The sequence below is a fragment of the Triticum aestivum genome, chromosome 4A (assembly GCF_018294505.1).
Source record: "Triticum aestivum cultivar Chinese Spring chromosome 4A, IWGSC CS RefSeq v2.1, whole genome shotgun sequence".
Lineage (NCBI taxonomy): Eukaryota > Viridiplantae > Streptophyta > Magnoliopsida > Poales > Poaceae > Triticum > Triticum aestivum.
Genome location: NC_057803.1, coordinates 564,725,899 through 564,737,886, shown reverse-complemented (window position 1 = coordinate 564,737,886; position 11,988 = coordinate 564,725,899). Strand labels below are relative to the sequence as shown.

General features: G+C 48.4%; 1 protein-coding gene across 3 annotated transcripts; it reads left to right on the top strand.

The window, feature by feature from the left end:
• The first annotated feature begins 1,507 nt into the window (after positions 1-1,507).
• LOC123086990 (serine carboxypeptidase-like 7) lies at positions 1,508-10,934 on the top strand. 3 transcript variants are annotated; one of them, XM_044508865.1, is made up of 14 exons: positions 1,531-1,791; positions 1,871-2,016; positions 4,602-4,678; positions 4,754-4,876; positions 4,953-5,055; positions 8,544-8,581; positions 8,717-8,821; positions 8,897-8,977; positions 9,210-9,365; positions 9,492-9,563; positions 9,834-9,952; positions 10,075-10,188; positions 10,528-10,573; positions 10,693-10,934. In XM_044508865.1, exons 1-14 carry the CDS (start codon positions 1,613-1,615, stop codon positions 10,774-10,776), a joined length of 1,443 nt encoding a protein of 480 aa, XP_044364800.1. In that variant the 5' UTR covers positions 1,531-1,612; the 3' UTR covers positions 10,777-10,934. The 3 variants fall into 3 exon arrangements, 2 of the variants coding, with proteins under 2 accessions (XP_044364799.1, XP_044364800.1); XR_006441197.1 differs by having other exon boundaries at positions 1,508-1,791; positions 10,075-10,573; XM_044508864.1 differs by lacking the exon at positions 10,693-10,934 and having other exon boundaries at positions 1,508-1,791; positions 10,075-10,674.
• The last annotated feature ends 1,054 nt before the right edge of the window (positions 10,935-11,988 follow it).

The window sequence follows — 11,988 nt, the reverse complement described above, 5'->3', positions numbered from 1 at the left end:
CTTGAGTGTTTTGATCATGGCGTGGACGTACATGAAATTGTCTAGGATAAACCTTTTCTTTATGAAGGCACTCTGACAAGGTGCAATCAATCCATCAATTACTGGTTGCAGTCGTCTAGCAAGAATTTTTGCGATCAGCTTAGCCACACTATGTATCAGACTAATTGGTTTGAACTCTGTTAGCTGCGAGGCCCCTTCCACCTTGGGCAGCAGGATCATGACATTATTGTGATCATTGGATCTTTAATATTGCACTATTTTCTTTTATAAGTTTTTTCCTAAATGGTTTCTTATGGAAGGTTTTAATGAGGCAATAATAATACAGGCATTGTGATATGTCAGTTTCTTCTTATTTTCTCATTGAATTTTTGGAAGGAGTTTTTGATGGCATATGTACATATCTTCTCATATTTTTCCTACAAGATTTTTGGAGAAGACTAATCATGATGATCATCAAGATGTCGATGATGATGTTTACAAGAATAATTAAAGTAGAGATTAAGGGAAGTGTTATGATTAATTAATTAGTTTAATTAAATAGAATCTCTGCCTGTAGAACCGACAACCGGTTTCTCTCCCGAACGATCGCATCCTAATGTAACGGACGCGTCGTTCAGACCGTGCCTCTTGTAAACATCACGCCTGTGCGACGCGTCCCTTTCAGGGATATAAATTTGTCCATCATCGACATCAATCAATAGCGATTGTTGCTGTTCATTCACACTGTTTCTTCACAGAACCAACAAGGACGCACAAGAGGATCATGCAAAACGCAACGATACTCTATCATGTCTCCATTTTTCTTAATCTTCATTACATCGGTTGGATTACCTCTGATCCAGTCGTCGTACGCATATACTTCCTCCGTTCTTAAATATTTGTCTTTCTAAAGATTTCAACAAATGACTACATATAAAGTAAAATGAGTAAATCTACGCTTTAAAATATGTCTACATACATCCGTATTTTATAATACATTTAAAATGTCTAGAAAGACAAATATTTAGGAACGGACGGAGTATCAAATTCCATGCAAATCGACTAAAAAAATGACATGCATACGGCTACACCATCCGTTTTTTTTTTTTGACCTGAGGCTACACCATCGGTTTTGTTATACTTATACATGCACGCCTTGCACGCTGACAGAGACGTATCTCTACTCAACTCATTTTTGCACTATCTTAAGCATGCGTGGAACATGCATGGATGAGTAGCGATTTGGGAGACATAGCGTGGACGTCATCTTAGAGTCTCCCCCCTCTTGCGCGGTGTGAAAATGTGGGACACGGAGGGGTAGAAAACTCGCATGCACACGCAAATTTCAGCTGATTTCCTACATTCATTATCTATACCGTTTGGGGCCTGTTGAGCCAATCACGCATGCTATCTTGGTGACAACATGATCCACACCGTCATTTTTTTCTTGTGACATGACAACAACAATGAGTAGGTGATCCGTCAATCATTCTTGCTCATCCAGTACCACTAGTTCATTTAAATCGACGCGAGCAGCACTGCTGGAGTTGTAGTACTAAACGAGGCCCGTGCCTACAACTACTCCTACAAGCTAGCTAGCACCCGGAAAAGCAAGCAAGAAAGAAAGAACAATATGCCTGTCAAGCTTCTCCGGACGCCTACCGCTGGGCGACGCCACCACTTGCCGGTGCTGCATCTCGTTCCCGGCCTCCTGCTTCTGCTGCTCTCGCGCTCGGCGTCGGCGTCGGCGTCGACGGTGGTCACCCGCCTGCCAGGATTCGACGGCCCTCTCCCCTTCTACCTCGAAACCGGGTAAGCCTGTCGCTGGTTCGATCTTGAAATGGCCAGGAGCCTCTCATGGCCGTCCGGAATTGCATGCCGTGCATGGCAGATACGTGGGCGTGGAGGAGGAGACCGGGACGGAGCTCTTCTACTACTTCGTCGAGTCGGAGAGGAGCCCCGGCACGGACCCCGTCATCCTGTGGCTCACCGGCGGGCCCGGTTGCTCGGGCTTCAGCGGCATGGTCTTCGAAGTCGGTTAGCCCCTCACAATCTCAAAGTTTTTTTTTTGAAAAAGAGGATGACCCCGACCTACAGACATTTTATTGATTATTCATAAAGAATGTACAAAGTAATACATTAGTAAGTCTGAAGACACCATCTTGACAACATCTACTACTATTCAGTTGATGAAGGACTGTCATAGTCCGAGCCGAATACCAAACAAACCTCGCATCAAAGCCTAACATCTAAAGCCGGAGGCCCCCAGCTTGCCGGGTCTGGGGCACACATCAGAGTCCACCGCCGCCGTCTTCCACCGTTTCATCTTCAGAGCAGACACTACCGCATCAACCATGTCAAGCCTGCCGTCGACGCCACCATGACACCAGACAACGCCACCTCCCTGCGTACGTCCATCGAGATGCATCCGACACTGAGACTCTGTTGCACCATGCTGTCGGGACCCGCCGTCATCGACGCGGTAGATGCCACGTTGCACCACCTCCTGGTCCATATCTAAAAGTGGAGCGACGGTTTTGTCAGTTCGCCATGGATGATGGATATGCTTATACCCTCTTGCTCATCAGGGCACGGCTGGCCGGCAGGGGCGTCGTGCTGGGGGTGGGGCGCGGTGGTGGAGAGTTGCGCGTCAGCGCTGAGTGGCGTGGGCATGTGGCGGACGGCGTGCTCAAGAGGCGGCGACGTGCATCTGGATCTGGCGCGGTGGCGACCTCGGGTGTGAGGACCCAAAGAGAAAACTTAGAGAAAATTGAGAGAGAGGGGCGGAGAGATAGTGGGGAGAGAAACAAAGAACAGACAATGGGGAGAGAAACAACAAGAGACCAATTCACAAAGCCAGAGCGAAAGTCCTCCCCAGCTCAAATGAGCTCGGAATGAACACTAAAATCTGAAAATAATGAAAATAATCTGTTTTTCTGGCAAACTTTGACAAATGTTTTTAGTGCTTGAAAATTTTCATCATGAAATTACATTCGTGGGAGTCATGGCAAAAAAAAATCAACACTACAAAATGTTTTAAAAAATTGCATTTCAGAGCGTCGACTTTGTTTTTTTGCCTCGACTTCCATGAATGTCATTCATGATAAATTTTTGCAAGCATACAAAGCATTTGTCAAAGTTTGCTAAAAAAATATTTTTTACTTTTTACTATTTTTTATTTTACTACTCATCAGAGAGCACATGCGACTCAGTCAGAGGTGGGGATGTGAACTCGGGCAACGCAGGCGCCCCCCTCGCCGGCGCGGAGCAGATGGTGCTCGCGCCAGGCCATGGTCGACAACAACAGTGGTGGCGTGCAGGGTTCTGACATCCGGTGGTGTAGTGGATCTAGGGGTAGATTTGTCGTGGCCTTGAGGGCTAGACCGGATCCGGCCCGTTGAGGCCCACCGCTCCGGCGGCCTGTCTTCTATGGCAGACCCGGGGACGATGCTAGCTGGCCTCAAGGATCCGTGCCCCCGGCCATGGTGGGACTCTCTGCACGTGGGGCAACATCGGTGATGCCTGGTCCTAACCGATGGCAGTTCCATGCTGACATTGTCCGTGTCTTGGTGCATGGTTCTCGGACGCCCTGTTGCTTCGATGGTTGTGGTGGGTCCGTCTTGGATGCCAGGATGACGACCCTGAATGTTGAGGCTGCGCGCTTGGCTCCGCGGCAAGCAGCACGTCAGTGTGGTGGGGCCTTCTCTTGGCTATAGGGGTAGTGAGGGGAGGGGTGGTGGGTGATCCTTCCTCATGGTGGCTTCGGCGGTGGCGGCTCCTTGTCTGGATCTGGAGGTCTCGTGCTGGCAATGAGGCATTTTCCTCTGGTTGGGTTGGGTCTAGGGTACCTCAGATGGCAATGGCGAGGATCCAAGCAAAAGCTCCGCGCTTTTGGCACCGATGATGGTGATGCCTCGGGTGTCAATTACCTCTTGATGGCGTCGTTGTCGGTTTCTTCTTCGTGTCAGGGTTCCGGTGAAAACCCTAGCCCGTTGTTTTTTGATCGACGGTGGTGGCGCTCTGCGCCGTTACCCACCTGGGGGCGTCATCGGGGAACTCTGGCACCTTCCAGTTGCAGTGTGTCGGTGCCTTCGGGCTTGCTTTGATCTTGATGTCAGGTTTCGTTGTCTTTGGCATGAAATTGATTCGTTGGTCTCCTATCATTTACACGTGTCCATGTAGTCACCGTACTCGGTCCTCACTATCCACTGCAAGGATCGGAGCTTCATGGCCCGAAGCAAGAGGACAGATGCTTGCCCTCTTCGGCGATAGCTTGGTGTACTCGTTGCGTTGGGGTCCGGTGGTTTCCCAAGGCGGTGTGGTTAAGTTCCCCTTTGGTAGTCTAGGTTGCCTCATGTTAGGTTTGCCGACTCCTGTTTTCTTGCTCAGTTCCAGGTAGATGGCGTCCTCGCCATCCTCTCAGTTGTCTTTTTTTTAATCTTTTGACTTGCTTGAACACCACCACACACACGCGCCCGCTGTATCGGTTCGGCGTTTGGGCTTCATATATAAAGCGGGGCGAATGCTTTGTGCAATTTTGCTGATGGCTAGATTTCCGATATGGCGATATCCATCCATTGATCCATGATGTTCCTTTTACTGTCCATGATGTTTTTTCGCAGGTCCTATAAATTTTGTGTTAGCACCTTATAATGGTAGTTTGCCGCAGCTGGTCTCTAATCCCTACTCATGGTCGAAGGTGAGATATTCAGTCATAACACTGCAGCACTGGAGATGTTTCCTTTCTCTGATTTGTTAGCCTGTCAATACGCAGATCGCAAGCATCATCTTCTTGGATTCTCCTGTCGGTTCTGGCTTCTCGTATGCTCGTGATCCCAAAGGTTATGATGTCGGGGACATCTCGTCTTCTTCGCAAGTTGTCACATTTCTGAAGAAGGTGAGAAGAAACACTTACTGTTTTTCCAATAATTGTGTGTGGCAGTTGCTTACATCCTATGCCTATTTATGTGTAGTGGTTCAGTGATCACCCACGCTATATTTCAAATCCTTTTTACCTTGGAGGAAGTTCATATGCTGGAAAGATGATTCCAGTCATCGCACAATACATCTCACAAGGTAACTCTGGATAACACTATGCATATCCTATCTTAAATATAAATAAATCATGTCTTAACAAACGACGCATTGCGGACCCCTTAAGATAAGTAGTGGACGGACGCATTTAGATGGCTGCGTGCAAACTGCAGCAAGCCTTCCACTGTACCCCATTTTTTCATTTTTGTGAAAAAGGATATGGATCTATTCTAAAAGTTCATCAAAAGTATAAAGCATCTTCAACATAATAAAAATTACACTAAGGTCTCTGAACCACGGACGACCATTAACGCCACCAAAAGCTTATGCGCCTGTGTCGCAGCTCCCCTACTAGAGCCGGCCTGACCTTGTTGAGCCAGGAAGTCGTCGTGCATGTGACCCTAAGGACCTGCCTGTGTAGCTGTAGTCGTCACCGCTGAACCCTTGAATCGATCTGTAGCATTGGACACCGTATGTTGCCGTCGTGAACGCTATGCGAGAAACCTTAATATCGTCACAGCAGGAATCTACGCTGGAGCTTCGTCGATCCTTTCTGATGAGTGAACTCAAGGAGGATCGAAGCCCGGAAGACCATCTCGAAGGTGAGATGTCGCCATCAGCCTGAACGCCGTCCCTGCAAGAAAAAACCTAACCCAACGTACTAGCCGGAACGAAGGCATTGGGATTCCCCTCCCCCATCACCGACCGTTGGAGCACTAGGCAAAGGGAAGGAGAATCCACGGGCTGGACGGTGGAGCCAGAAGGGATTAGATCTGTAGTTGCCGCAAAGTGATAGAATATCTTAAGTTATCCGTGTTGATTAGCTTAGCCCCACCTTGCTATAGGTTAGAGCATCTCCAGCCGTTGGCCCCCCAGGAGGGGCTAAAAATCGCCGCCTGGGGGCGCACCGGCGCTAAACCGCGCACTGGAGGCGTGATGTCCCCCAGTCGCGGCGCCCACGTTTTTTGAAAAAAGTCAAATACGGCGCAAATACGGCTCAAATTTAACGCAAACATCGGCGAGTTCGTTCAAATTTAAACATATTTTACAAAAAAAACTAGCACGGGCTGCCCCCGCCGTCTCCATCGTCGTCTACCTCGTCGTCTACCTCGCCGCTCGCCGCCCGCCGCCCGCCTTTGCAGTTCTACATGCCGAGGAGGCGGTAGAACCGCGTGTAGTCGCCGCCGCCGCCGTCGTCGTCTCCGCCGCCGCCGTCCCTGCTGCATCCCTCCCCCGGTTGGCGCGGCGGGTTGGACGGTCCTGGGGCGTCGTTGTCGTCGCTGTCGAGGACCACGATGCCGTGCTCGTCGTCGCGCCCACGCTTGCGGGTGGCGATCTCCTCCAGGGCCCGGCGCTGCCGGACCATCTCGTCGCGGAGCTAGTCGTCCCGCGCCCACTGCAGGGCATCCTCGTCGGAGAAGCCGCGCCGGGCTATCTCCTCGTACTCCGCGGGGAGGCCGGGCTCCTGCTTGGGCTCGACGAGGACGAAGCGGCCGGTGGGGGGGGGGGGGCAGAGTCGCCGATGCGGACGCCGGAGCTGCGGGTGCGCGCGCTGACAGGCGTGTCCTGGGGCTCCGGCTTGCCGGGACGGAGGCAGGGAGAGCCCTACGAGCGGCCGAACAAGGAGGAGGACGCCCTGGGCCGCTCCATGCGCCTCGACGTCCAGGAGCTTCCACGGCGGCGTGAGAAGGACGGGGGAGCGGGGTACTCGAGGCGCGGCGTGTTGCCGCCCTCGATGTACTCAAGGACGGCCTCCAACGTGCGGCCAGGCATGCCCCACCACCGGCGCCGGCCCTCGGAGTTGAGCCTGCCGGAGGGCACGACGCCGTTGGTGGCCTCGAGCTGCTCGGCGTGACGGCGACGGAAGTAGGGCTCTCAGAGCGGGCTGTCGGGGACGTACCGTGGCCCCTCCCTCGCCACCCGCGGCAGGGACGCGCGGATACGTGCGATCTCCGCACGCCGCGCCACCCCGGTGGGTGGTGGTGGCACCGCCACGCCGCCGGCGCTGATCCTCCGAGCCCCGGGCACCCGCATGTCCGGCAGGACCGGGTACTCGGCCTTGAAAAGGACGCGAGCCTCGTCCTCGTGAAGATGGCGGCGCCCGAAGCCATTCGCCGTCGCCTGGAAAGCGCTCGACCATTCTTCTGAACTGGAGACGGCGAGAGGAGGAAGGGGGGGAAATGGGCGCGTTGGCGGTGGAGTATCTGTGCGTGCCTCCGGCGCGCTGGTGGTCGGCATATATAGGCGGAGGCGCCGTGTGGTAGGCTTGGCCGGCGCGTTACGCGTGGCTTGATGGTGTGGCGGCCGAGGGGACGCGCGTCGCCCGGCCTTCACTGCGCCCCCCGTGAGGCATCAATGGAGGCTGACCGGCGCGGCAGCACGCGCAGCGCGGCAGCTTTGGCATTGATTCGCCGCGGGAAACGAGGCGATGAGGACGACGAAACGGCGAGAAGAGAGTCGAGTCGCTGACGCAGCTGGCCCGCGGCTCTTCGCGCCAAAAACGATTCGCCCGGCGCCCCCGAGCGACCCCCAGCGCGCCGGGTTCGGATTGGGTCCGCCGGCGCCAATTTCGACTCGAGCCGGCGAAAACTGGGCCCTTGGAGGCGCGACTGGGCCGATTTTTTTACGCCGGCGGCCGAAAAATCGCCTGGAGACCTTCTTGAAGGCTTGGCTGGAGATGCTCTTAGGAGACACCAACATATAAACATGTAGGTTCCATATCTGGATATCCTTTTTCTCCAAAGTGAGGGTGAAAATAGAAAGAGGGTTGCTACATATGGCCGACTCCGTATAGAGTTAGGTCTAAAGCGGGTATGGAACCTGGAGCTGTACATTCACTCTATTTTGAGTGGTTTTGATGAGTGCAATGCTTTTCACTAAGGCATGACACCGTGGCAACGTTTGACCGTTGGTCACCACTGCTATCTTCATAAGGAAGGAGTCAATTTATGTCGGTCAAACATTGTCTCAGTGTCTTTTTTTTCTAACACAGTAGAGACGCAAGCGCTTATATACACGCGCATACATTCACTTCTATGAACACACATACGCACTCCCTACCCATATGAGGATCTTCTGTAGGCACCTCGTCGTCGACGGGAACGTCTTCTCCCACTAAATGCGCATCGCCGGACATCCTGAAATAAATCCAGAAATAAATGCGAACACCAGGACTTGAGCCCTGATGGGTTAGGAATACCACGGTCCCTCTAACCATTCAACCACAGATTGGTTCGCAACATTGTCTTGGTGTCATGTATCGGTCCAAAGTGGCAAGGGACCAGGTTTTCCTTACTTTAGAGTTTGGGGACCAAATCTAGACATGACAATCATTGATGGATTAGAAGAATTCTAGAAGTTAAATGTTGCTCTTTCCTTCTTTTTTTTCTTCTTGGATAAATCTTTATGGTCCCCACCTTTTAACTTGGACACATGCCCGTTCATGTTTTTTTCTATAAAGGGTAATACATCACCCGACCTATGCAACAAAGGCCGTTCATAATGTTCTTTTCGATTTTGCTTTACTCCAGGAAACGAACAAAGAAGGCAACCTGAGATTAATCTCAAGGCAAGTAATCCTAGCCTTGAAATGATCACTTTGTTTTAGATAGATTGTATATATAGGTAATAACAAAATGGGTATGCAAGTAATGTGAAATCGTATATTTTCTTTTCTTTGTTCTCTTAATTCAATTTTTTACAGGGCTATCTAGTTGGCAACCCTATTACAGGCTCCGCATTTGATGATTTCAACACCAAAATACCATATGCTCATGGTGTTGGAATTATATCAGATCAACTATATGAGGTAATTCCACAATAATACATTTTGACAAAGTGCAGTGAGAAAATCATGATTTTGTTTTCCTTTTCTTTCTCAAAGGCTGCAATGGCGAGCTGTGATGGAGACTATGTAACCTCAGTGACTAAAATGTGCGCGGGGGTTCTAAATACCATTCAAAAAGTAAGATTCTATTACTAGACTATATTACATTTATTTATTTTTGAACCTCGTAACTATAGAACAATTGTTCTACGGTAATTTTCATTAATCAAATATATACAAAATGCAAAGTACAAAGTGGGAGCAAGGTCCTCATCCTACACCTGTTCTAGGAAACAAACTCTACATTATATTTATGAAATTACTTGTAGCAGCTAAATTTGATTATGGACATTGTTCTCTTGTATTGCAGCTCATTTCTGAAGTTGACGAGGGATATATCTTAGATGATAGATGTGTACGTGCTGCTCCCAAACCTGTGAAGGATGATGCTTCAAGAAGTAGGTTTCTATCAGAAGAACAGATTCAGCCAACCGAATCATCTGCTGATCCCACTATCAATTGTTTCGTAAGTTAGTATTATCCCTGGAGTGTTAAATCTATAGAAGATTTTATCGAGTATGAACTGTTGAATTAGATGACTTGTCTATCGTTCCTCTAATGTGAATTTGTCTGAATTGCTTTCTGAATGAAGTCATATCGGTACTACCTATCTAACATTTGGGCGAATTACAACAGGACTAGAGATGCTCTTAAGATCAAGAAGGTGACCACTTGATATCTTCTCTGTTTTTCTAAATAGCTGGCCGCCTGTATGGGTTTTGCTTTCAATTTTTAGTGACTTGGTTTCGTCAATGAAATCGAGATTCAACTTCATTTCATCAAAAAAGAAAAGAAAAACCTTCCTGAAAGCATGCCTACGCAATAAAGTTATACACACTTCGGTTGCTCTGAACTTAAATTGATGCCGTCATTGCTTATGAATTATTTGAAATGTTGTTGTGATGATTAATGATTGCACAACTATGGCATATAGGGAACCATTGGCAAGTGGGTAAGATGCAGCAGTGAATTCCCCTATACACACGACGTCCCAAGTAGCATAGGGTACCAGTTCAACCTCACCACCAGGGGCTACCGTGCGCTTGTATTCAGGTGAAAATACCAAAGGAGAATTCCGGAGTTGTAACACACGGTTATATTTTCTCTTGCGAGAGGATTTTCATATGCTAGTTGTATATTTTTCCATGTCTTAAAATCATGACCCGTGCGCGCAGCGGAGACCATGATCTTTTGGTACCATTTTTGGGAACACATGCGTGGATAAGATCCTTCAACTTCTCCATTGTTGATAACTGGAGAGCATGGCATGTGGATGGCCAGTCTGCAGGGTTAAGTCTCTCTCTTCTTGATTTTGCCTTCCACTTTAGACCAAGTTTAAACATTGCTAACCCTTCAATGGATTACAATCCGACTGAACATCCTCACTCGGAAAACCAGGAGTTACATCAATCAAAGCATATAAAGGACACAATGCTACAGCATGATGGAATTACCTATACACACATAGACCCTGGCAAAAGAGAAGTTCTATTGCATATAAGTTTAGCAAATTAGCGTTCCGTTGGGGAAGTGCATAACCTTGTCAGCAAAAGAATTTTGCATGCTTCATGTTTCAGCTATATGTTGGTTTTGTATTGTCTGACTAAGGAATACATTTTCTTGCGCAGATTTACAATTGCATATGCAAACCATATGATATTTGCAACAGTAAAGGTTATATCATTTTCCCTTCTATCTATTATTTCGATGCATAATACAAAACCCATCGCGTTTATTACTGACAATAGACCGATGTGACAGTATAAATCATGGTTTGCTTCTTACGTACGCAGGGTGGAGGTCATACAGCTGTAAGCTACCGGCCTAAACAAGGATTGGCCATGGCTCAGCGGTGGCTTGACAATAAGCCATTGTGATGTGTGCTTTCGTTGCACCCTTTTCTCGTGTTGTCGTCAATGTTATAAATATATTGTATGTCCTTTTTCATCCGTTGGGACTTTGAATAACAGTTTGGCTAAATCTCAGTCGACTGAAATTTAACTAAGTCTCACTTGACAAGATTAGCCATCCAATTTGACGGACATGTGCCTTACCGGTAATATGTTTGATCGTGTGTAGCCCTGTTTCTGTTTGTTTTATCGCTAAGTCTCACTCGACAAGATTAGCCATCCGAATGAGAACAATATCGCAAGACGAACTCCAGTGGGAAAATGTCATTTTTCTCTAGTTGCATGTCCATCCTTGACACGCAACTGCCCCCAACACGACCAATTGTGTGTGCCGCTAGGGGGATGGTTCGATGATGGCGTTTCTGTTTTCTTTTCTTTCACCCACCGCACTAGAACAACATCGCAAGATGATCCCCAAGGGGGGAATGTCCTTGTTTCAGTTGCATGCCCACCTTTGAGATGCAATTGTCCCCGACGATGGCCAGTTTCATGTCCGGCCTCGACATGCAACTGCCCTGCCAACGGCCAGTGTTGGAAATATGCCCTAGAGGCAATACTAAAGTTGCTATTATCACATTTCCTTGTTATTGATAAATGTTTATTCTTCATGCTATAATTGTATTAATCGAAAACTCAAATACATGTGTGGATACATAAACAAACACCGTGTCCCTATTGAGCCTTTACTAGACTAGCTCGCTGATTAAAGATGAATAAGGTTTCTTAACCATACACATGAGTTGTCATTTAATAATGGGATCACATCAGTACGAGAATGATGTGATAGACAGACCCAATCATAAGCTTAGCATCTGATCGTGCCACTTAGTTTAATTGCTACAACTTTTGTAATGTCAAGTATCTGTTCCTTGGACCATGAGCTCGTGCCACTCCCTAATACCAGAAGAATGTTGGTTATCAAATGTACTCTGTAACTGGGTGATCATAAAGGTACTCTTCAAGTATTTTTGAAGGTACTAGTTGGGTTGCATGGATCGAGACTGAGATTTGTCACTCCATGTGAAGCAGAGATATCTCTGGGCCCTCTCGGTAACACAATATCCTAAGTAGCTTGCAAGCATGTGACTAAAGTATTTAGTCACGGGGATATTGTATTATGGAACAAGTAAAGAGAACTTGCCGGTAACGAGATTGAACTAGGTATGGCGATACCGACGG

Bases quoted from the DNA above. Each gene is read 5' to 3' on its own strand.
- LOC123086990 (XM_044508864.1), top strand. From the start codon at position 1,613: ATGCCTGTCAAGCTTCTCCGGACGCCTACCGCTGGGCGACGCCACCAC. The intron at 1,792-1,870 runs GTAAGCCTGTCG...CGTGCATGGCAG, and splicing joins CCCTTCTACCTCGAAACCGG to ATACGTGGGCGTGGAGGAGG. The intron at 9,564-9,833 runs GTGACCACTTGA...TATGGCATATAG, and splicing joins ATGCTCTTAAGATCAAGAAG to GGAACCATTGGCAAGTGGGT.